General features: G+C 38.7%; 1 protein-coding gene across 3 annotated transcripts in view; it reads left to right on the top strand.

Moving 5' to 3' along the window:
• NDFIP2 (Nedd4 family interacting protein 2) overlaps positions 1-26,528 on the top strand; it is an 86,532-nt gene that overhangs the window by 34,362 nt on the left and 25,642 nt on the right. For all 3 annotated transcript variants that reach the window (XR_016212816.1, XM_051850574.3, XM_089303515.1), the window contains 3 exons: positions 7,395-7,560; positions 16,102-16,235; positions 25,634-25,727. Coding sequence is in view for 2 of the 3 variants with exons in the window: in XM_051850574.3 (XP_051706534.1) it covers positions 7,395-7,560; positions 16,102-16,235; positions 25,634-25,727 (394 nt within the window). In the remaining variant the exon portion in view is untranslated. The remainder of the gene's footprint in view (positions 1-7,394; positions 7,561-16,101; positions 16,236-25,633; positions 25,728-26,528) is intronic.

Here is a 26,528-nt window from a genome sequence, read left to right as displayed (position 1 = left end):
TCACTGTCTGTAATTCTACCTTTCAAATAAATAAAATAAAATCTTTAAAAAAGAAAAGAAATATAGTCAGGTCTGTTATGAGGAGAGGGCAGGGCAGGGACACAACATGTGACTCTTCTATTCTTCCTCCTTTTTTGTCATCAGTTCTTTGCCATCTATCCCCTACAGTTTTGGAAATCTTCTGATTGGATCATATCTTATTGCCTATTTTTCACCCAGCTCCCCTGCCCAGGAGATGACTACTTTGGGAGTCAGTTGCTATTTCATGGGATGATCCTGATTGATGTCCATAGCGCCAAGCCCTGGAGTGGGCTGGGTTAATTCCCATCCACATTACTGTGGATTTATAAGGAAAGAGAGATGGAAAGGACTTTGGGGAAGATAATCTGCATGTTTACTCAGTTGCTTAAGACCATAGCATAGTCACTGTATCTCAGAAAAGCTGCTTGCACTGATGAAATCAGCATATTTTACTATGGAAAAATACAAACCCACGTTAGTGGCCAGACTTTGAAAACTGTCATCTTTTAAAAGTAAACTTAAAATATGTTATATCTAATACATATGAGCGTAATTCAAAAGGTTCATGGAAAGTGAAATTGAAAGACCACAATGTGCATGTTCCTCAATTCAGGTTTGCTGCAAAGGTGTCAGAGGCACTGCCTCCCAGGGTGCACATTAACATAGGCAGGAAGCTGGATCAGAAGCAAAGCTGCAGCTTGAACTCACGCACTCCAATATGGTATGGCGGCATCCTAAGCAGCTTTTTGACCGTTGCACCAAACATCTACCCTCACATTTGGTTTTGTTTTTTTGAAGATTTATTTTTTATTTTACTTGAAAGGCAGAGTGACAGGGAGAAGGGGGGTGGAGTGCACAAGAGCACTTCCATTGACTGGTTAACTCACAAATGACCACGAAAGTCAGAACTGGGCCAAACTGAAGCCAGGAGCCAGGAGCTCCATCCTGGTTGCCCTCATAGGTGGCAGGGGCCCAAGCACTTGGGCCATCTTCTGGTTCCTTCCCAGGTTCTTCATTAGGAAGTGGAAGTGGAGCAGCTGAACCCTGAACTGGCATTCTGATATAGGATACCAATTTCACAAGCCGGGGGGTGGGGGTGGGGCTTAATCTGCTGCACCACAATGCCCCCAGAGTAGGGGGGTAAACTTCATTTTATAGAGTTGTTGTGCATACTTGTTCAGATGATGGAGCATCTGGAATTTGTGGAACAGCAACAAATGCCGTTGTGTTCTCTCATGTTAATAAGAAATGATTTTATTAGCAGAAAATATGCGTGCATTACATTATGAAATGGAAAACCATAGCAAACCTCAGTGTGCATTCAAAACATGAAGCTGAAATTTAGGTGTGTGTTGCTGATTTACTGTTTTTTTTCATTAATATTCATCTGCTTATTAATTTACTTCCTAATTGTTCACAGTTTTGCTTTGTTATATACCAGCATAAGCAGAAGAGTATCTTAAGACAGTAAAGGTTTAGTAGGAAATATATATGGAAAAGAAACCTAAATTTAAGAAAATTCTGTTAATTTGCTTAATGAGGTTTATATATGAAGAAAAACTGCTGTAATTCAACTTTATTGGCAAAATATGTAGCTCCATTTACCGAGCAGCAGTGTATACTGGGATCCTTTCTTCTGAGCTATTGTTGTAAAACAATTGGGCTGTCTATGGAGATCTTGTAGTGCTGATGTTACCCATCCCTAGGAGCACAGATGAGGTGGCTCACTTTTTTCTTAGGTGACTCGGATGAGTAGCTTGACTCTGTTGTCTGATTTTATTGCAACCTTAATCTGTTCTCTGAATCAGGTGTTATGTAGGATGATAGAAAATAATAGAGGAGACTGTAGGTTTTTTGTTGGCATTTTAGCATTTTAAAGTTAGGAAGAACCTTCTTCAGCTGCTCTAAAACCCTCTTTAAGATAGGAATCCATTATAAAAGATTGACCATATAATTTATCAAATGGGCACATTTTTGAGAACTGAAAGAGTGGGAACAATGCCAGATTGGATGAGAGCCTAGAACATCAGGTATCAAGTAAGCTGTCAGCCCTGCCAGATCATCATCCAAATTCTGCTTGAAAGTATTTGTTGCCTCAGAGAGGCAAATGCTATCAGTAGCTCTAAAAATAAAAAGGTTTTCTTGTGTTAAAATTTATCTCATTGCAACTATTTACTCTTATTTTCCATTCTGCCCTCTGATGCTAAATGTGTTTGTCATAATGTAGTAGCATACAAAATGTATCAACTCTTTTTTTTTTTTAAGATTTATTTATTTATTTGAAAGTTGGAGTAACACAGAGAGGAGAGGCAGAGAGAGAGAGAGAGAGAGAGGTCTTCCATCCGATGGTTCACTCCCCTGTTGGCCGCAATGGCCAGAGCTGCTGGAGCTGCACCAATCCAAAGCCAGGAGCCAGGAGCCAGGAGCTCCTTCCGGGTCTCCTACATGGGTGCAGGATCTCAAGGACTTGGGCCATCTTCTGCTGTTTTCTCAGGCCATAGCAGAGAGCTGGATGGGAAGTGGAGCAGCTGGGACTCAGACTGGTCCCCATATGGGATGCCGGCACTTCAGGCCAGGGCATTAACCTACTGTGCCACAGTGCCGGCCCCAAAATGTATCAACTCTTTAGATAGTTTTTTCTTTTACAATTTAAAATAATTTTTTTCTTGAGCAAAATCTTGCAGTTCTTTTAGATTTCCAACCTTTGCCCAGAATAAAACAGGAAGAAATGAGAAGATAGATGAAAAAGAAGGCCAAAGCGTTGGCCAGCCCATCAGGCTCTGACTCCAGGGCATCGCTTGCTGAGGAACACACGATAGCACATCCATAAATTCTCATCTTGTCACTTTTGGAAAACATTCAGTAAGGTCTCTGGCTTCTCAAAGTGAAGCTTCCAGTTACTAAATTAATGTTTCCTCACCTTAAGATAGAAAGGAGAGCTGTGTTAGAGGAGACTCGCCAATTAAAGTAAAAGAAACAATAGTTTATAACTAGAATTCTGGCCTTCCAACTAGAGTTAATCATAATTCTTACAGTTTTCTTATTAGTAAAAAACATTCAGTATATATTATAAAAACTCGCTACAAATGAGCATGGGAGGGCAGTGGGAGATGGCCCAAATGCTTGTGCTCTGCCACCTGCATGGGAGACCCAGATCGAGTTGCTGGCTCCTGCCTGCAGCCTGACCCAGCTCCAGCCATTGTGGCCATATGGGGAGTGAACCAGTGAATGGTTCTCTGTTTCTCCCTGTCTGTAACTCTGCCTTTCAAATAAATGAATCTTTTTTTTTTTTTTAATATCAGCTACAGATACTTTTAAGACAGTCTGACAGTCTTTTTTTTTTTTTTTTTTTTTTGGACAGGCAGAGTTAGAGAGACAGAGAGAAAGGTCTTCCTTTTTCCATTGGTTCACCCCCGAAATGGCCTCCACGGCCAGCGCACTATGCCGTTCCGAAGCCAGGAGCCAGGTGCTTCCTCCTAGTCTCCCATGCAGGTGCAGGGGCCCAAGCACTTGGGCCATCCTCCACTGCCCTCCTGGGCCTCAGCAGAGGGCTGGACTGAGAGAGGAGCAACAGGGACAGAATCCAGCACCCCAACTGGGACTAGAACCTGGGGTGCCGGCATTGCAGGCAGAAGATTAGCCAAGTGAGCCATGGCGCCGGCCTTAAGGCAGTCTTTTTGTCATTTTTTTCTCTCAAGCAAAACAAAACAAAACAAAACAAAACAAAAAGAACCATGGCTCATTCAGTATGCAGCTTTTCACTACTATGGTCAGTATGTTAAAGCCATTTTTATTTTCATGTTCTTTGTTTTGACATTTATTCAGGAGGCTCATAAGTAGGAAGAGCTGGAATGACAGCTTTTAAGATAAAATGTGGGACTAGTGCTGTGGCACAGTGGGTTAATGCCCTGGCCTTAAGCGCCAGCATCCCATATGGGCGCTGGTTCTAGTCCTAGCTGCTCCTCTCCCGATCCAGCTCTCTGATATGGCCTGGGAAAGCAGTAGAAGATGGCCCAAGTCTTTGGGCCCCTGCACCCGTGTTGGAGACCTGAAGAAGCTCCTGGCTCCTGGCTTCGGATTGGCACAGCTCCGGCCATTTACGGCCATCTGGGGAGTGAACCGTCAGATGGAAGACCTCTCTGTCTCTACCTCTCTCTGTAACTTTCAAATAAATAAAATAAATCTTTAAAAAAAAAAGTTGAAACGTGTATGCAGTGGAGTCTGGTTCATCATTGTATACAAGTGGTAGGTCCCTTACTTCTCTCCTTTACTGTTTTTTTTTTTTTTCTGTTTATGTAATTCTTATTGTTGAGTATAAAATGAAGTTATCAGGCAGCATGGTTAAGGAAAATTATTCTCAAATGGCACTGTCTAATTGGTAAATATGTAATTTGATTTAAATCCTTATATGAGTTTATTTATTTATTTATTTTTCCCTGGAAACATTTTATTTAAGGTATACAAACCCCATGCATTTCATAAATACAACTTTAGGAACATAGTGATTCTTCCCACCCTACATCCCCTCCCACCCTCACTCCCACCCTTTTTCCTCTTCCCTCTCCTATTCCCATTCTTTTTACTAAGATCTATTTTCTTTCTTTCTTTCTTTCTTTCTTTCTTTCTTTCTTTCTTTCTTTCTTTTTTTTTTTTTTTTTTGACAGGCAGAGTGGACAGTGAGAGAGAGACAGAGAAAAGTCTTCCTTTTTGCCATTGGTTTACCCTCCAATGGCTGCCACAGCTAGCACTGCGGCTGGCGCACCACACTGATCTGAAGCCAGGAGCCAGGAGCCTCTCCTGGTCTCCCATGCAGGTGCAGGGCCCAAGCACTTGGGCCATTCTCCACTGCACTCCCGGGCCACAGCAGAGAGCTGGACTGGAAGAGGAGCAACCGGGACAGAATCCGGCACCCTGACAAGGTCTAGAACCCGGTGTGTCAGTGCTGCAGGCGGAGGATTAGCCTATTGAGCTACGGCAGCGCCGGCCAACACATTTTAAAAATGAGTTTGTTGGGGCTGGCTCTGTGGCATAGTGGATACAGCCACCACCTGCAGTGCTGGCATCCCATATGGGTGCCGGTTCGAGTTCTGGCTGCTACACTTCCAGTCCAGCTCTATGCTGTGGCCTGGGAAAGCAGTATAAGATGGCCCAAGAACTTGAGCCCCTGTACCTCTGTGGGAGAGCCAGAGGAGGCTCCAGGCTCCTGGCTTCGGATTGGCCCAGCTCTGGCCATTGCAGCCATTTGTGGAGTGAACTGGGAGATGGAAGATCTCTCTATTTCTGCCTTTAAAAAAAAAATGAGTTGGTCTTTGTGATGAGCACAAATAGTTGATATGTTAAGGAATGTTTCATGTGAGAAACAGAAGGAGAGCTGCTTAGTCATAAGATTTTTTTTTCTTTAGTAAAGCTCATTTTATCTCTATTTGCATTTTTAGTAGAAGATATGGAAAAGTGGTTTTCTCTTCTTTGATACCTTCATTATTAGTTGTTTAGTTGATATTGCCGAGGATGTATCTGTACTTTAGTTTTACCTTGCTCATCTACATTTTTGTTCTTTGAAGTATAATCAGTTAAAGAACACTAAATGAGAACTCTCTCTGGGTACCATCCAATGAGAAAGCATAGGAGATGTTTTGTAATATGGGTACAAACTCTTGCTAGACAAGAGGGTAATAAATTAGTGTCTTCCTGGAAAAGTGCTCTAAATACATATAAAGCCCACACAATGTTCATGTTTTGATTTTTTGGCCTTAGAATCCAATATCTATGAATTGATTTTTTTTAATCTAAACCTTGATGTTGTAATGTCTGGGAAGAGTTGTTTTAATCACTCTGGAAATTATCTTACATATGTTTGTGATAGTTATATGCTGTAATATATTTATTAACTCACAAAAATGTTAGTGTGATCACTTACCAAAACATGCAAACAGCAATTAATGTAGTAAATTGACCTCATATTTGGCTTTGCATATATAATTTTTATTTTCTATAGATAAGTAATTGACTACTTATTGGACTGATAGAGGTACAACATTATTTCTGTTTTGAGTTCATGAGATAAAGTATACTAAATAAAAGGGAAGAAAGGGGATACTGGTCCATATTAAATGCCTTCTCCATGTGAGTTATGCTAGATTCCATTACTTAGATTTATTCATTTATTTGTATATTTTTAAATATTTATTTATGAAAGTCCGAGTTACAGAAGAGAGAAAGGGAGTGACAGAGATAGATTTTCCATCTGCTGGATTCATTCCCCAAATGGCCACAATGGCCAGAGCTGGGCCAGGCTGAAGCTGAGAGTCTGGAACTCCATCCAGGTCTCCTGCGTGGTTGGTAGGGCCCAAGTCCTTGGCCCCAGAAAAACAAAACTTCTTAAAACATAGCCACAATACCATCTCTAGTACACTTTCTTCTAGTATAACTAGAAATGGAAAAAATTAATGAAATGAAATAACAATGTATAAATATTCTAAAATGTGACTTATTGTATAGATTTTTCCATGAACCAAAAAATAAATTACAAAGCCAAATGAGTCAATGTGTATTTAGAATTCTAGAAAATGTTGCTCATCACACTGAATTTATAGTGATCTCCGTTAAGTGCTAGCTATATATTGAAATTTGTTATCATTTAACTCATTTAATCCTCACAACAAATCTGACATTCTGTTTTTTATCATCAGAAGAGACTTAAAGTAACTTGTCAAATACCACAACAGCTAAGAACAAAGTCCTCATAGTGGAGCAGGCCACCATTAATGCACAGTGGGTTAAGTCGTTGCTTGAGATGTCAGCATCTCCTATGAGCATAGGTTTGGGTCCTGGCTGCTCTACTTTCAATCCATCTCCCTGCTAATGGCCTGAGAAAAGCAGCAAAAGATTTTTGCAAGGGTTTGGGCCCCTCCTACCCTTGTGGGAGACCTAAGTGAAACTCCTGAACCCTGGCTTTGGCATGGCTAAACCCTAGCTCCTATGGCCATCTGGGGAGTGAACCAGTGGATGGAAGATCTCACTCTTTGTCTCTCCTTCTCTCTGTAATTCTGACTTTGAAATAAATAAATAAATCTTTCAAAAAGAGAATTTTTGCTTTTCTATGCAGTATGTGTAGTTACTGATATGGGAGATACTTAATATCTACTGTAGTGTTGCATAAATTTGAATCTATTTAAATCAATTTTTTTTATAAATTCTTAATTTTGAACTTCATCTTTACTGTAAAGAAGCTATCAAAATTCTTTTTAATGTTTAATTTTTAAGTCCTATTTTACTTTGTTTTTGGCCAAAAAGTGGTCATTTGCCTACAATTTTCTTTAAAAGTTAATTTTAATAAAAAAAATAAGTAGCATTGCATTGTTTTCTTCTCTCAGCTTCACAATGAAGAAGATAATTCAGAACCATCTGCTATAGAACAGCCATCCGCTTCACACCCAACAGCACAGATCATGCAGACAGCTCCTTCAGCACCAGCACCTGAAACTGATTCTTCTCCTCCACCTTACAGTAGTATTACTGTGGAAGTACCTACAACTTCAGGTATGAAACAGCTAGTAATGTTTTTAATTATTTATTTTTGGGGGGAGAGGATTCTAGCATATTGTAATTATCAGGTTTATTAATGAGCTTCTAAACATGTGCACACACCTACATATACATATATATTTACAGACACTGGTATACGTATGTACATAAATATATATAGTATTTATGTAGTCATAAAACAAGGTGTCACTGATAATGAGTGTAGGTGGGAATGTGATGACAACATGTGACTAGAGGTGAAGGGTATACATAGTGTTAGTTCATTCATATGGTAATAATTCTTGAATACATGGCAATAATTTTTGCTTCCTACTGTTCATCTGATCTGTTCAGGTTATTCTAAAAGATTAATCTCATCTGTTTTTCTGGCCACAATTTATACTTCCCTAGTAATAAGTTAGTCATGATGATGATTTTTGTACATTTTTATGGTTTTGTATACTATTTAATTTATATTATGGTATAATGGTATACTATCATAACTTCTCTAAGTAGCCTAGTAACTTCTAAATATACTCATATTAACTTCTTTAAATATTTTATGTACTTTTTATGAAGCATTTATTTTTAAAAAGTTGTTGAAATATATCTTAATGTAAAAATCTTTTGCTAGAATATTTCATCTTTCTTCTTCATTACTCTCTTACTGTTAGGCAGTTCTCTCAGAATTATGCCAACTTTTTCTGGCTACCATTTTTGTGTTTGGGATGTGTTAGAGGAACCAATACTTCTTCCACCAGACTCATTTACTTTTTTTAAATGCAGTTTCTGCATTTGTCTTCATAGAAGTGTTCTTCCATGTGATGAATAGAAGAAGGTTGAATGACAGATGCTAAACACAGATAAAAGTAACAAGTTCTAGGGTTCCATAGCATAGTTGGGTTACTGTAGTTTTCAGTGATGTATTATGTACTTGTATGAAGACCTAGGAGAGAGAAGCAGGTAGGATCCAAATGCAGAGAAAACGTAAGGAAATGGAAAAGTTAGTTGCCTGGTTTATACTGTGTATATATGTTGAAATACCATGCTGTGTATAAAGTATGAAAGTGTTATGTGTTAATCAAAAATTTCAAAAATAAAATAACAAAATTAAATGCATCCTTTTATTTGTATATGATGTTTGTTCAGTACTGTTTCATGCAGTTTTTATATTGATTTCCTTCAATTTAATATATCTGGCTATAAGATTTCACAGCTGATTTCATGCTTGTTAAAATTTATTTTGCACTCAATTTTCTTCAGTATTTTAAAAGTTTGCAGAATGTAGTATAATGAATTTGCTCCCCATATTAAAAAAAACCAGTTTGATAAGTTCTTTTTCTGATGATTTCTGCACCTGAGTAAAGAAAGATACTGTTTTTAAGAGTTAAAATATGGCCGGTGTTGTGGCAAACCAGGTTAAGGCCGCCTCCTGCAATACTGGCATCTTTTTATTTTATTTTTTTTTAAAGGTTTATTATTTGAAAGGCAGAGTTACAGAGAGGCAGAGAAAGAGAGAGATCTTCCATCCACTGGTTCACTCCCCAAATGGCCCCAATAATTGAATCTGGACTGAGCTGAAGCCAGGAGCCAGGACTTTCTTCTGGGACTCTCACGCTGGTACTGGGGCCCAAGGACTTAGGCCATCTTCCACTGCTTTTCCAGGCCTAGAAGAGAGCTGGATCAGAAGTGGAGCAGCCAGGTCCCAAACCGGCACACATATGGGATGCCGGCATAGCAGATAGTGGTCTTATCTGCTATGCCACAGCACTGGTCCCAGTGCTGTCATTTTGTATGGGCTCCAGTTCAATTCCTAACTGCACCACATCTGATACATCTCCCTGGTAATGGCCTGGGAAAAGCAGTGGAAGATGGCTCAAATCCTTGAGCCCCTGCTACCCATGTCAGAGACCTAGAAGAAGCTCCTGGATCCTGGCTTCTGCCTGGCATACCCCTGACTGTTGTGACTATCTGGGAGAGTGAACCAATAGATAGAAGACCTCTCTTTATTTCTGTCTCACCCTCTCTCTCTATAAATCTCTCAGATAAAAAAATGAATCTTAAAAAAAGAGTGCAATTTGATGGTGGCAACCATTGCTACTGTTGTGTAACAAACAGCCCTGCATTTAATGGAGTAAAATAGAAATTATTTGTTAATAATTTTCATAGTTCTGAGAGTGTATTGGCCTGTTGTCTCCCAGGGTCTCATCTGATTGTGTCTACTGATGGCTCAGGTTGGAGTTACCTCAGTGGCTTCCTTTTTCATGTTTGGTGATTAATGCTGGTTTCTGCTAGGACTTCAGCTGGGAAAATTGGCCAGAACACCTAAGTGGCCTCTTACTGTGGCCAGTGCTTCTTCACTCAGTAGAACCTGGGTTCTTTTTTTTTTTTTTTTAACATTTATTTAATGAATATAAAATTCCAAAGTACAGCTTATGGATTACAATGGCTTACCCCCACCCCATAACTTCCCTCCCACCTGCAACCCTCCCCTTTCCCTCTCCCTCCCCCTTCCATTCACATCAAGATGCATTTTCAATTCTCTTTATATACAGAAGATCAGTTTAGCATATATTGAGTAAAGATTTCAACAGTTTGCACCCACATAGAAACACAAAGTGAAAAATACTGTTTGAGTACTAGTTATAGCATTAAATCACAATGTACAGCACATTAAGGACAGAGATATCCTACATGAGGAGTAAGTGCACAGTGACTCCTGTTGACATTCTTGTTTATGGCATCAGTAATCACCCTAGGCTCTTGTCATGAGTCGCCAAGGCTATGGAAGCCTTTTGAGTTCACCAACTCTGATCATATTTAGACAAGGTCGTAGTCAAAGTGGAAGTTCTCTCCTCCCTTCAGAGAAAGGTACCTCCTTCTTTGATGACCTGTTCTTTTCACTGGGATCTCACTCATGATCTTTCATTTAGGTGTTATTTTTTTTTTTTTTTTTTTTTTTTGCCAGAGTGTTTTGGCTTTCCATGCCTGAAATACTCTCATGGGCTTTTCAGCCAAATCTGCATGCCCTAAGGGCTGATTCTGAGGCCAGAGTGCTGTTTAGGACATCTGTCATTCTATGGGTCTGCTGTGTATCTCACTTCCCATGTTGGATCATTCTCTCCCTTTTTTATTCTATCAGCTAGTATTTGCAGACACTAGTCTTGTTTATGTGATCCCTTTGGTTCTTAGTCCTATCATTATGATCAATTGTGAACAGAAATTGATCACTGGGACTAGTGAGATGGCATTGGTACATGTCACCATGATGGGATTGAATTGGAATCCCCTGGTATGTTTCTAACTCTGCTGTTTGAGGTACGTCAGCTTGAGCATGTCCCGAATTGCACATCTCTTCCCTCTCTTATTCCCACTCTTATATTTAACAGCGATCACTTTTCAGTTAAGTTTCAACACTTGAGAATAACTGTGTATTGATTACTGTATTGACCAAAAGTATTAAGTAGAACAAACAAAAAAAAATACTAAGAGGGATAACGTGTTAAGTTGTTCATCAACAGTCAGGGTGAGGGCTGATCAAGTCATCGTTTCTCATAGTGTTCATTTCACTTTAACAGGTTTCCTTTTTGGTGCTCAGTTAGTTGTCGCCGATCAGGGAGAACATACAATATTTGTCCCTTTGGGACTGGCTTAATTCACTCAGCATGATGTTTTCCAAATTTCTCCATCTTGTTGCAAATGACCAGTTTCATTGTTTTTGACTGCTGTATAGTATTCTATAGAGTACATGTCCCATAATTTCTTTATCCAGTCTACTGCTGATGGGCATTTGTGTTGGTTCCAGGTCTTAGCTATTGTGAATTGAGCTGCAGTAAACATTAATGTGCAGACAGCTTTTTTGTTTGCCAATTTCATTTCCTTTGGGTAAATTCCCAGGAGTGGGATGGCTGGGTCATGTGAAAGGGTTATATTCAGGTTTCTGAGGAATCTCCAGACTGACTTCCATAGTGGCTTAACCAGTTTGCATTCCCACCAACAGTGGGTTAGTGTCCCCTTTTCCCCACATCCTTGCCAGCATCTGTTGTTGGTAGATTTCTGAATGTGAGCCATTCTAACTGGGGTGAGGTGAAACCTCATTGTGGTTTTGATTTGCATTTCCCTGATTGCTAGTGACCTTGAACATTTTTTCATGTGCCTGTTGGCCATTTGGATTTCCTCTTTTAAAAAATGTCTATTGAGGTCCTTGGCCCATCTCTTAAGTGGGTTGTTGGTTTTGTTTTTGTTGAGTTTCTTGATCTCTTTGTAGATTCTGGTTATCAACCCTTTATCTGTTGCATAGTTTGCAAATATTTTTTCCCATTCTGTCGGTTGTCTCTTCACTTCCCTGACTGTTTCTTTTGAAGTACAGAAACTTCTCAATTTGATGCAATCCCAAATGTTAATTTTGGCTTTGACAGCCTGTGCTTCTGGGGTATTTTCCAAGAAGTCATTGCCGGTACCTATTATCTTGCAGGGTTTTGCCAATGCTCTCTAGTAATTTGATGATGTCGGGTCACAGATTTAGGTCTTTAATCCATGTTGAGTGAATATTTGTGTAAGGTGAAAGGTAGGAGTCTTGCTTCATGCTTCTGCACGTGGAAATCCAGTTTCCCCAGCACCATTTATTGAATAGACTGTCCTTACACCAGGGATTGGTTTGGACCCTTGATCAAATATGAGTTAGCTGTAGATGTTTGGATTGATTTCTGGTGTTTCAATTCTGTTCCATTGGTCTATCCATCTGTTTCTGTACCATTACCATGCTGTTTTGATAACAGCTGCCCTGTAGTATGTCCTGAAATCTGGTATTGTGATGCCTCTGGCTTTGTTTTTGTTGTACAAGATTGATTTAGCTATTCGAGGTCTCCTGTGTCTCCATATGAATTTCAGCATCATTTTTTCCAGATCTGAGAAGAAGGTCTTTGGTATCTTGATTGGTATTGCATTGAATCTGTAAATTGCTTTTGGGAGAATGGACATTTTGATGATGTTGATTCTTCCAATCCATGAGCATGGAAGATTTTTCCATTTTTTGGTATCCTCTTCTATTTCTTTCTTTAAGGTTTTGTAATTTTCATCGTAGAGATCCTTAACGTCCTTGGTTAAGTTTATTCCAAGGTATTTGATTGTTTTTGTAGCTTGTGAATGGGATTGATCTTAGCAGTTCTTTCTCAGTCGTGGCATTGCCTGTGTATACAAAGGCTGTTGATTTCTGTGCATTGATTTTATATCCTGCTACTTTGCCAAACTCTTCTATGAAGAACCTGGGTTCTAAGAACAAACGTTTTTAGAGAAAGTTGAATGGAAGCTATATCACCTATTGCCGTGTTGCTTTAAAGGTTATTTAGCATCACTTTTGCCATATTAGTTTGTTAGAGGTAAGTCACCGGGGTTGATGCTGTGGTGTAGCGGGTTAAGCTCCTGCCTGAAGCTCTGGTATCTCACATGGGCAATAGTTTGAGTCCTGGCTGCTCCACTTCCCATCCGGCTCCTTGCTCATGTGCCTGGGAAAGCAGTGGAAGATAGCCCAAGTGCTTGGGCCCATGCACCTACGTGGGAGATCCAGATAATCTCCTGGCTCCTGGCTTCAGCCTGGTCCAGCCCTGGCTTTTGTGGACATTTGGGGAGTGAATGCAAGGTTTCTCTCTCTTTTTCTGCCTCTCCCTCTCTTTCTGTAACTCCTTCAAATAATAAAATAAAATAAAAAAAGAAGTAAGTCACTAAGTTTAGTCTTTATTCAAGTAGAAAGAAATGGCGGCCAGCTCAGTGGCTCACTAGGTTAATCCTCCCCCTGTGGCATCAGCATCCCTTATGGGCACCGGGTTCTAGTCCCGGTTGCTCCTCTTCCAGTTCAACTCTCTGCTGTGGCCCAGGAGGGCAGTGGAGGATGGCCCGAGTGCTTGGGCCCCTGCACCTGTGTGGGACACCAGGAAGAAGCACCTGGCTCCTGGTTTCGGAATGGCATAGTGCGCTGGCCATGGCGGTTATTTCGGGGGTGAACCAATGGAAAAAGGAAGTCCAAGAACTTGTACAACTTTAGAACAACCTACAACTGCATACTTCTTTTTCCTACCAGCTATCAAACCTTCTCTTTTTATAGTTTTCCCCATTTGTATAAATGGCTCCAATGTAAGTCATATTTTTGGTAACTGAACTCAAAAATTGATACAATCATAATTGATACAATGAACTGTTAGTACTAGATTTCTTTAATCCATTCTTGCATTCTGGGTAAAACTGTTTAATCATTTCTGGATTCAGATTTGTTAATGTTTACAGTTATTTGCAGCTTTATTAATGGGATATATAACTTTATATACTGTTTTTGTGGTTATTGAACAATGTAAAATGAATTGAGAAGCTTCTCATTTTTTAATAATCTGAAATAGTATGGTTAAGCATATCACTTTTAAAGGTTAGATAAATTTCAACTGTAAAACCAATTGAGCCAGGTACCTAGATATTCATTTATTCTGTAGTCTCTACAAATACTGGTTCTTTTTGACTTTTTATACCTTATGCTAAAAAGTCATTCATAACTGTAATTAAGCACAAGAACTGAGTAATTCTAGAATTTTGTTTCTGTTGTATGGAAAATATTGATATTATTTTCCTTCAATTTCTTAAAAAGTTTTGTTATATTTTAAGCATGGGCTGTACTGATTTTCTATGGAGATTATATCTGCCCTTGGGTCACTGTATGGCTAGTTACAGAGTCCTCTTGAGTAATCATCTGTTTTGTCTCATTATAGTGGGTCAGTTTTTTATATGGAAAAGTGGAGCTTCATATTGCTTATGTGATTGGCTAGTGGTCACATCCTTCTAAGAGGACTTAGAGTTAGAGCTCTGCAACTAAGTCCTCTGATTGAGAAATCTTTTGGCAGAAGAAAAACCTTCTGATAGAAGAATGCATTAAGTTAAAATACAAAAAGTTAAAAATGAAATTTAAAAGTGCTCTTTTCCAACTTTCATCTCTTAGTAGTAGGGATTGTTTTTCTAACTTAGTTTGTAAAACTTTAACACAATTTATATATTTGTTAATATAAAATAACACATCTTGGGTACTACCATTCCAGATTTAAAAATTTACAGTTTTAGTGTTAATGCCTTAATATTTGATAACCATTGTTATCACTTACATTTTGCTTCTACTCTGATCTTAGAACTAAAGAAATCTGTTTACTTGACTAGATATGGTGTTTTTATATCCTGATAATAAGTCTTTTGAAGACTTTGTGTCTCTTGTGTTTTTTGGTGGATACATCCTATATTCAATGTTATATACTGCTACTGCCATTTCTTTTGTTAGATTGAAGATGACCTGAAATCAGATTCTTTGTTCTTACTGATGGGATTAAAGAAATTTTGTAAAAACCTATACACATAAAAATACAGTAGGAAAAATAATTGGTAGAGTAAAATGTGTCATGTTGTAAATGCAACAAATGTTGATAAAGATAGAGAAAATTATAAGCTAGTATAGAAAATATAAAAATAGTTATATTTTTTCACTGTAGGTAATGGGGGAAATTAAAAAATTGATGCCAAAGTTGTGGTATATTCTACTTTTAGAATCCACCTTTTTTATGTCAGTGACTAGCATAAGTCTATTTAGTTGATTGACATGTATCATTTTATATATACTACTTATGTTGTAAATATTTTTAAAATATGCAGATCTGGGGCAAGCATTGTAGTACAGTGTTTTAAGCCACTGGTTGGGACATCTGTATCCCATATCTGTGTGTGTGTGTGTGTGTGTGTGTGTATGTGTGTTTGTGTTTGTGTTCAAGTCCCAGGTATTCTGCTTCTATTCCAGTTTCCTGATAATGGATCCTGGGGGGGAGACACATGATGCTCCAAGTGCTTGGGCCTCTGCCATCCTTGTGGGAGACCTGCATGGACTTCCTTACCCTTAGCTTTATCTTGGCCCAGCCCTGGCCATTGTGCACATTTGGGGAGTGAAATAGTGGATGGAAAATTTCTCCCTGTCTTTCTGTGTGCCTTTCAAGTAGGTGCCATTCGAGTTGCTAAAGTCAACATGTGAGGAAAAATCACCCATGTATGTTATCAGAACAAAATATTTGGACTCAAAAACTCCCTGGGTCTGCTACTTATTGTTGTTGCAAGCTTGAAGAATATAGAAGTAGAATATGAAATGATTAGAGCTATGTAAATGCTTCTTATTTTGAGATAACAGAAACTTGTAAATTGAATTCCTGGTACATAGTAAAAAAGGTGTAGAGGATGTTCATGTATTGTGTGATTTTTGTCTCCCTTGTCTGGCATTCATTTCAAATCTTCTTAGAATTCTCGTTTAGTATATCAATTATGATATTTATCAGTCTTTCTTCTTTAGAATATAGGACTAAAATAAGATATAAAATTGTAATAGTAATTTATATGTTATGTGTAGCTTATAATACAGGATTGCAGTAGCAATCAATAGTAGTCTCCAGTGGCATATTGTAAATTATTAAATTATATTAGTGGCTATAAAATGATTTTAAGTAGTTTGTTTTTAATGGCTACCTTTTTAAAATCCCTTTTCTTCAGATACAGAAGTTTACAATGAGTTTTACCCTGTGCCACCTCCCTACAGTGTTGCTACCTCTCTTCCTACATATGATGAAGCTGAGAAGGCCAAAGCTGCTGCAATGGCGGCTGCAGCAGCAGAAACATCTCAAAGAGTAAGAAAAAATTTGATTCTTCTAATATTAGTTTTATAATTGATCTGGGCATTTAATAGTATCAACAGTAGTTCTCTGTGTATGAGAGCATATGTGTAGTTGTAAAAACATTCTTTTCTAATAATGATTATGTATTGTCATTTTTGGGTGAAATTGGCACTCTCCAAGTTAAATTAATCTTCTCCATCCCTTGACCTCATCATTTCTTTTGATCTATCCACTTCATCCCACCAAACTTAATAATCATCCTACACTTTATTTTTACCAATATATTTATCACTTCCTAAATTTTGATTTCAGGTACCTCATACACTAACTTCAGCTGCTGTCTTTCTAAACTCACTAGGGTTGGCAGCAACCTAACAGTCCTCTTTTACCTGAACCTCAAGTCCATTGACCTCCTCACTGTCATACTTGTTTTCCCTTTTCTATAGCTTGGTTTCCTTGGTCTATCATTGTGAGTCGTGTTTTTTTTTTTTTTTTTTTCTATTCGTGTTTTATATATTTATATTAGCACAGCTAGTTTAGTGACTGTTAAAGAACCCCCAAGTAGGCTGAAAAACAAAGAGAAATACTCGTAAGTTATAAGACTTTAGATTTATTTTTCCCAGCTTCCCCCCCCCCCCTTTTACCATAACCCATCCTAGAATTTCAGAATGGTGATCATGCGTTTCTCCTGCCCTTTTTCCCTCATCTCACTGTCTTAACAAAGAAAGCCAGTGAGATCCATGTCTGTTACTCTTTGTTCTGGTGAAAAGTGTCTGTCTCAGTAATGGAGAGTCAGTGAGATACATGTATGCTATTCTACAACCAGGTTAAAAGGTGGAAGTTTTTTATATTTTAGTGGGCTCAAAGCAGGGCTAGAATTTGTTGCCTTTTTCTTTTCTTTCTTTGCTTTACACTTTAAGGGTGTCATTTCAGATCCCTGGATTCATCCCATTTTGTTCAGGAAAAAGACATAAAAAATTCATCTCACATAGGAAAGCCAGAATTAGGTGAGTGGCTTTTTCCTCTTGCCACTCTGTAGCCAGAACCCAGCCAATAGATCCTCAGAGATATGAGCATGTTTCCTGGACGAATGTTTTTCATCAACTACAACACTTTCCAGATCTGCTCTCACCTTTAGCTTTTAACATGTAATTTAATGTCAACATAATTACCTTTAGATATGAAGTATTATAAGTACCTTGGTTATAGAGTTAAGTAAAGATGGTAAATACCAAATTTACTTTTTATGCATTTTCCCTCTAAGAAGGAAAAGTAACTTTTTTTTTTAAGATTTATTTATTTATTTGAAAGGCAGACTTGGGTGGGGGAGGGGGGATCTTCCATCCACTGATTCACTTCCCAAATGGCCACAACAGCCAGGGTTGGACCAGGCCAAAGCCAGGAGCCAAGAGTTCAACCAGGTCTCCCATGTGGGTGCAGAGGCCCAAGTACTTGGGCCTTCTGCTGTTTTCCCAGGCCATTAAAAGGGAGCTGGATCAGAAGTGGAGCAGCTGGGAATTGAACCAGTGCCCATATGGGATATCGGCCTCCCAAATGATGATTTAACCTGCTATGCTGCAATACTGGCCCCAAGTATGTTTCTTAAGACTATAGCATAAATAATAGCTTGGTTAGTAAAGAATTTTGATGCTGTGCAGGGAGAATCACAGAGTGTGAAGACAAATCTACAAAGTAGGGAATTTATGTTAAAAATCAGCTGTAGGTTGCTTGGAACACGTGTTTGTAAATGCACTTGCGCATCTCAGTGAAGTGGATTGACAGAAACTCCTTTTCTCAGGCGGTGTCTGCCTACAGACCTTAGCGTTGAGAAAGGTTATTAAAGAGCATTATAGACTACTCCCTTAATTTCTATACAGTAGGATAGAATTCTAAAGAGAAAGTAGGAAACATTGACTTGTTATATGTGCTTTGATAAAAGTGACTGTTATTTTTGGAGAGAGGACTCCGAAGTCGTATTATCCATTCCTTTACTATTATTTCTACTGTCTTGGTTTGGAAGAAAATGTGTGAGTCAAGCATTTGGTGCAGTGGTTAAGATGCAGCTTGATGAGGTCCACATCCCGTATCAGAATGCCTGGGTACAAGTCCCAGATTGATGTGAACCAGCTTCCTGCTAATTATACCCTGGAAGGCAGTAGATGATAGCTCAAGTACTTGGGTCCCTGCCACCCTTTTGGACTGAGTTCCTGGTTTTAGCCTTGCATAGTCCTAGTTGTTGTGGGCATTTAGGGAGTAAACCAGCATTTGGTAGATAATTGTTTCTTCCCGACTTTCAAAAAAAAGATGTAAATGTGTTCAGCAGCCTGAATTACAACATGTCTATTAAAAAAATTCCCTGTTTTAAATTTCACTGTAACCGCAATTTGTAGGCTTTGTGGAAAATTTCATAGAAAGCAATGTAGAATTGTATACAAGAGACTAACTTAGGTACTCCTAAAAAAGACTCTTAAAATTTATCAGTGTTTCCGAAGCTGGCGCCGTGGCTCACTAGACTAATCCTCAGCCTTGTGGCGCCAGCACACTGGGTTCTAGTCCCAGTGGTGCACCGGATTCTGTCCCGGTTGCCCCTCTTCCAGGCCAGCTCTCTGCTGTGGCCAGGGAGTGCAGTGGAGGACAGCCCAAGTACTTGGGCCCTGCACCCCATGGGAGACCAGGATAAGTACCTGGCTCCTGCCATCGGATCACCGCGGTGCGCCGGCCGCAGCGCGCGGTGGCCATTGGAGGGTGAACCAATGGCAAAAGGAAGACCTTTCACTCTGTCTCTCTCACTGTCCACTCTTCCTGGCCAAAAAAAAAAAAAAAAAAAAAAAAGAAAAGAAAATTTATCAGTGTTTCCTATCCCAGTGCTCCTTTACCCTATTTCTTCAAAGTATGAGTGTTTGTTTATGCGTCTCCATACCCAATGCATGTAAAAAACCAATCTGTACTTGAAAACTACCAAGAGAATAGATTTTAAGTATTCTTATTACAGTAAATGGGATAATGTATATGTTACTTAGCTTGATTTCAGAAATTCCAAAGTGTATACAAATCTCAAAACGTGCTGCACATTATAAATATATTCAATTTTTAGAAAAAGATTTTTATTTATTTGTTTGAAAGGAAGAGTTATAGAAAGACAGAGAAATCTTCCATCCTCTGGTTCACTCCCCAGATGGTCACAACAGCTGGGGCTGTTCTAGGCCTAAGCCAGGAAACCTGGAACACCCACATGGGTATAGAGTCTCAAGCACTTGGGCCATCTTCCGTTGCTTTTCCAGGTACATTAGCAGGGAGCTTGATTGGAAGTTGAGCAGCCAGGACTCCAGCTGGTACCCATAGGGGATGCCCACATCACAGGTGGCATATCCCATTATATCTCAGTGCCACTGGGGGACAGAATTGGGGCGATGGAGTAAAGAAAGTGGGGATTCAGCCTGCCTGACAGAGAATAGGGGGTTTGAAACCATGTTTCATTCTCAGTATATAAAATTTATTTGTCATTGGAAACATTGAAAAAAAAAAGTGGTCTTATTAACACTTAAGTACATTCAGTTGTAAATGAGTCTCAAGTTGAGTGAGCTGAAAGTTTCTTTCCTTTTTAAAACTGTATTTACTTTATGCATTTGAAAGGCAGAGAGAAAAAAATGTCCATTTCCTGGTTTACTGCTCAAATGCTGTTATTAGCCAGGGCTGAACCAGGCTGAAATCCAGAGCCCATAACTCCATCTGGATCTCCAGGTACTTGAGCCATCACTACTGCCTCTCAAAGCTGCACTCAAAAGTGGAGCTGGGACTTGAACTCAGGCACTTTGATATGGGATGTGGCATCTTAACTACTACACCAAATGTCTTCTCCTAAAAACTTTCTCTTTTTTTTCATATTTATTTATTTGAAAGGCAGAGACAGATCTTCCATCACTGGTTCACCCTGCAAATGGCCATAATAGCCAGGTCTGGGTCAGTCTGAAGCTAAGAACTACATTCAGGTCTCCCACCTGGGTGCTGAGGGCCCAAGTACTTGTTCCATCTTCCATTGCCTTTCCAGGAGCATTAGCAGGAAATTAGATTGCAAGTGGAGCAGCTGTGACTTAAGCCTGCCGCTCTGATGTGGGATGCTAGGATGAAGGCTTAACTCACCACACCACAATGCAAGCCTCCTTTTTACTTCTTAAATCCATTGTCACTGTGAGAATTTAGTAGGTAGTTAAGACTTTGTAACAGGGATTGGCATCATAGTGCTGACCGCCTGTGACACTGGCATCCCTTATGAATGCCAGTTCAAGTCCCAGCTGCTCTACTTGAGATTCGACTCCCTGCTGATGTGCTTGGGGAAGCAATGAAAGATGCCCATGTACTTAAGCTCCTGACACCCACCTGGGAGACCAGATGGATTTCCAGGCCCCAGCTGTTGCAGCCATTTGGAGAATGAACCAGTAGATGGACAATCTGTCTCTCTGTGATACCTCCCCTCTCTGTATAACTCTGCCTTTCAAATAAGTAAGATAAGTCATTAAAAAAAAAAAAAAACAGACCTTGAAACGTTAGTGTTTTGCTATGTCCTATTTCCAGTGTGTAGGGTTGTATGCATATTATGAATGGTTAATTAGACTTATAGAAGTGGACTGGCTCTATGACTCAGCAGGTTAAATCCCCAGGCTGCGATGCCAGCATCCCATTTGGGTGCAGGTTTGAGTCCTGGCTGCTCCGCTTCTGATCCAGCTCCCTGCTGATTTGCCTAGGAAAGCTGTGGAGGATGGCGCATGTGGTTCGGTCCATGCACCCACATGAGAGACCTAGAGGAACCTTCTGAATTCTGGCTTTGGCCAGACTCAGTCCTAGCTGTTGGTGCAATTTGGGGAGTGAACCAGCAGATGGAAGATATCTCTATCTCTCCTTCTCTCTCTCAAAAAAAAATTTGAGATTTATGGAATTGTATTACTTGTTTTAAATAATTCACTCAAAAACACTTGAATTCTGAATCATTCAGTTCATAAAACATTTAGAACGTGGCCTGTTTATCAAGGAGGCATATCATGTAACTTTACAATGGACACACATTTGTTTTTTGTAACTTGTTTTAAGAACTAGCACTTGATAAACAGTTAATAAACAGTTAGGACTCCAGGATATTTCTTTTCTTTTCTTTTCTTTTTCTTTTTTCTTTTTTTTTCTTTTTTTTTTTTTTTGACATAGTGGACAGTGAGAGAGAGAGAGAGAGAGAGAAAGGTCTTCCTTTTTCCATTGGTTCAGCTCCCAATGACCGCTGCGGCCGGCGCACCGCGTTGATCCGGAGCCAAGTGCTTCTCCTGGTCTCCCATGTGGGTGCAGGGCCCAAGCACTTGGGCCATCCTCCACTGCCCTCCTGGGCCACAGCAGAGAGCCGGACTGGAAGAGGAACAACCGGCACAGAATCCGGCACCCCAGCTGGGACTAGAACCTGGGGTGCCGGCACCACAGGCGGAGGATTAGCCTATTGAGCCGTGCACCAGCAGGACTCCAGGATATTTCTAGCCCCTTGTTATTATCTGGCACATATTTGGTATTTAATAAATTATAATTGAGTTTTTTTATGACCCAGCCATCCCATTCCTGTGAATTTACTCTAATGCAATGAAATCAGCATATGGAACTTATTTGTTATTTCTACTGCCATTATTGTAGTTCAGTTCACAATAGCTAAGACATGTAGACAAACTAGATGCCCATCAACTGATGACTGGATAAAGAAAATGTGGCATATATACACTATGGAATACTACTCAGCCATAAAAAAGAATGAAATCCTGTCTTTTGCAACAAATTGGATGCAACCGAAATCCATTATGCTTAGTGAAATAAGCCAGTCTCTAAAAGACAAATAACCTATGTTTTCTGTGATTTGTGGTAGTTAATACAAAATACAAAAAAAAAAGTAATAAAATTAACATCTTGTGATTTGATTGTTTTTTCCCTTGTTTATACTCCTATGAAACTGCAATCTTTCTACTTTTTACTTGTTGAATATTATGGTTAGTAGTGCATTAAGCCTGTGATTATAGAGTGGATTGAAATTATGTTTGTACAAAAATTAAAGGAAAAAAGGAATGAAGGAGGGGAGGAAGGAGGGAGAAAGGGAGTATGGTTATCTTATTAGAATTGTGCCTATGAAATACATGAAACCTGTTCTCTTTATGTTAATAAAAATTAAAATATAAAAAGATGAGTTTATTTATTTGAAAGGTAGAGTTAGAGGAAGAAACAGAAATCTTCCATCCACTGGTTCACTCCCCAAATGGCCACAATGTCCAGGGCTGGACCAGGCTGAAATCAGGAGCCAGGTGCTGCTTCTGGGTCTCCCTTGTTAGTGCAGGGGTCCAAGCACTTGGGCTGTCCTCTGCTGCTTTTCCAGGTGCATTAGCAAAGACCTGGATTAGAACTGGAGCAACCAGGACTCGAACTGGTGCTCATATGGGATGCTGGCATCACAGGCAGCGATTTAACCTGTTATGCCACAGTACCGGACCCAACAATTAAGTTTTAATGAATGCTTTCTTTTTTATTTAGCAAAAGAAGGAAATTAGGAAGATGAAATTACTGCAAGTATTCTATTACAACTCTTTATCTTAATATGTTTTGGTAGACTTTTTCTTTACCAATTATAGGATTTATAAATCAATATCTAATGTTGCTCAAATTAGTTCATAGATCCTAATTTCTAAAACATTTTATATAAATATGTCCTTGTTATTTAATGGTTGATTGAAATTTAATGGAATCAATATACTATAGTAATTTAGTGGCCATTTCTCTCTAGTGCACAATGAAATTATTTTCACATGCTTGTGTGAGTGGTTTGTTTTCAGTGTTAGTATTGTAAAAGACATCTTTGTGCATATGTCTCCTGTCTTAAACAATGATGCCCTTTGATATATATTTTTGCCATCAAATGGATAGTTTTTTGGGGGAGGTGGGTTATACTTTCATGTTTATTTCTTGAATTGTTTTGAAATTATATATACTTCCATTATATACATTTAATCATTATCAATAAATGTATCAGATAGTTTGCCTAGAATATGCATTGCATAGTTTAAGGCATTTTTGTATGCAAATAATAAGTAACATAGTTTTAAATGTTTATAGATATTTAGTGAGGAAGACATTATACTTAGTGAGACTACCATGATGGGGTGGAAAGAACATCACTGTCTTGGATTCAAATTTTGCCCTTGCCTTCCTAATTATGTGATCTTGTGCAGGGCACTAGCTTCTGCAGCTGAGCCTCACAAACCTGAAACTGAGGTTATATGTAATTTAGATTTAATGTATATGTAAATCAGGTCATGCACTCATCTGATCAAAGGTCTGTAAGCTCTCTCCTTTCACACAGTAAAGTCCAGGGTCCTTCAGTGGACTCTTCAGACCTCTCTGAACACGTTCCTTCTCACTTCCTTTCATGTTTGCTCTGATCTAGCCATGCTCTTCTGCTTGCTGCTTCTCTCATGTACTGTATATGATCCTATCTTGCAGCTTGCTCTGGCTTATTTTCTGCCTGGAACACTTTTCTATGAGATACCTGCATAGCTAATTCTTTTACTTCTCCTTTAAGTTGTTGCTCAAATATTACCTCAGTGATGATATTTGACCACCATATTGAAAACTATAATTGTTAACCTCATAGCATTCCCAAACTTCTTTGTTTTCCCCATTTTTTTTGGAGGGGGGAATAGCATTTATAACACTTAGCAATTATGTAAATAAATTATGTATTATATTTTGTTTATTGACTGACTCACATCACTAGAATAGAGACTCCAGAAGGTCAAGCATATTGCTTTGTGTATACATTGATGTATACCAAGGGCCAGGAAGCAAAGTCATATGTAGCATGGTTTTTAATTCACATTTGTTATATTGGATGCAGTTATAACAAATTTTATGTATTCAGAGAAGTTCTTTACTGATAAATACATTAATATGTTATTTTTGGACACAAAAGGTATTATATAAATTATTTTCATTTAATATAGTTTAAAGATTATTATGAAAATATTAAGAATATCAAGAACTTTTTACTTTGGAATTTTAAAAAAGATATTATTTATTTGAAAGGCAGATTAGAGAGAGAAGGAGAGGCAGAGAGGAGAGATCCTCCATCTTCTGGTTCACTCCCCAAAAGGTCACAGTAGCCAGGGCTGGGGCAGGCCAAAGCCTTGAGCCAGGAGCTTCTTCCAGGTCTCCCTTGTATAGTTACAGTGGCCCAAGGACTTGGACCATCCTCTGCTGCTTTCCCAGGCACATTAGCAGGAGCTGGGTCAGAAGTGGAGCAGACAGGACTCAAATCAGCTCCCATGTGGGATGCTGGCATTGCAGGTGGGAGCTTAACCTGCTATGTCACAGTGTCAGCCCCATACTTTTAAATTTTTATAGTGCTTTTTAAATTTTGTTGGATAGTTACATGATAATTTATTACAACAGTCCATAAAGAGCTGACAACAGTTTCGACATTTTACCCAACATGAAAGAAGATTGTTTCATGGATTCTGGCAGAAGACATGAGACTGCTGGGTCAGAGACAAAGACTATTATTCACAGTAATCACATTATCTGGAGTATTAGCATTTTCCTGTGCCAGTTTTCTGAGCTTTAATTCCCACATGGTGACACCAAGAGGGCTGAGTGATGACCTCTGCACAAGGTGTTAATAGGAAAGGAGCTCTGAGTATAGGGAACCCAGATCTTTTCAGTCAATGAGAGTACCCACGCAGTGCTCTGAAAGGAGACACACACTCTGTCTCTTGAAAGCTCTCAATTATATAAACATCCAAAAAGAGATAGCCAGTGCCTCTGCTTGGAAGATGGGCAGAAACATGAGAGCCCATGGAGAATTATCTTCTAATGCAGTCTACTAATGAGGGGCACTTAGATTGTGTCTAATCTTTTGCTCTTAAAAATATTGTAGCAATGAATTACCTTTAATACATTGTTTCTTGTAAGTGGGAATATGTGTATATTGTCTGTATTAGAACTAGAGTTTCTGAATCAAAGGGTATGTATATTTTTATTTATGATAAATATCACCAAATCCCCAACCATAGAAGTTGTGCCAATTTATATTGCCACACTGAAAATGAAAGTGCCTGTTCTCCCTTTGACAGTGATGCAGCAGTGCTGCATCTCTCTTCTTGATAAAATTTTCATGAATCTGATGCTACTTAACTTTCATTTGTTTGTGTTTACTGTTATAGTTACTTTTTCCAGAGGGACACTTGAAAAAGTAATAATACTCCTATGCCAGTGTTCTCATTACTTCAGTGTCCATACAACAAATTGAGAACATTAGATTTTTCAAAGTTCTTATTTTACATTTAAGATGAAAAAATTGTGATTATTTTGCTGAACTGTTCTGATGTTTATGTGTTTTATAGATTCAGGAGGAAGAGTGTCCGCCGAGGGATGACTTCAGTGATGCAGACCAGCTTAGAGTGGGTAATGATGGCATTTTCATGCTGGCATTTTTCAGTAAGTGATCTTTCCAAACTATATTTTTGAATATATTAGCTTTTGTATATTTAAAGTAACGTAGTAAAGCAAGTATTTTTAATATCTGTCTTGTTTAAAATATAAATTGGTCTTGATCATGAACTAATGAATACTGTTAAATATAATAACAGAACAAATCCTAGAATTTATAAAACACTTATTGAATAATTATGCCTTGTAGCCATCATGCCAGATGCTGACTATGGGTATGCTGACTTTTAAACAGCATTTTGGCATGTTTAATTAAGCCAAATAAGAATTTATAGAGAAATCCTGGAATATTGATGTCTATTCAGTGCTGTAGGAATATATAGAATGAAACTGTAATTTTTTTTTTTTTGAGGTGGAAGACTTTGATTTGAATGTCCTTAAGCCAAAATAAAGGGTTGGGAAAGGGAATATTCTTGGCAACTGGACAGTGGCTCTTGGAGACATGAAGGTCTGAACATATAAATCTTAGGGGATTAGTTACAAGATCAAAAACCTAACTTATGTTTTTAACAGCTTGAGGAACTCATAATAAATATTTGACTTACAAAGTAGATGTAAGCTCTGTGAGAGAAAACTGTCATAATCCTCATTACTTTAATTCCTAACACAGGGTTTGTTATGTAGTAAACTCATGAAATAATATTGAGGCACTCAATAAACTGTAAATTGCTAAAACCAGTGGGAGAAACTCAATATTCATTGAAATAAACTTATTAGACCATAATATAGCTGATTTCTGCTCTCAACCTATATCAGTGGTTAAGCTTTCATACTTTAACTAAAAGGGTT

Source organism: Oryctolagus cuniculus, chromosome 9 (assembly GCF_051225735.1).
Source record: "Oryctolagus cuniculus isolate XC-2025 breed Fujian yellow rabbit chromosome 9, ASM5122573v1, whole genome shotgun sequence".
Taxonomy (NCBI): domain Eukaryota; kingdom Metazoa; phylum Chordata; class Mammalia; order Lagomorpha; family Leporidae; genus Oryctolagus; species Oryctolagus cuniculus.
The sequence above is the reverse complement of the archived record's forward strand: the minus strand, read 5'-3'. Positions and strand labels throughout refer to the sequence as shown.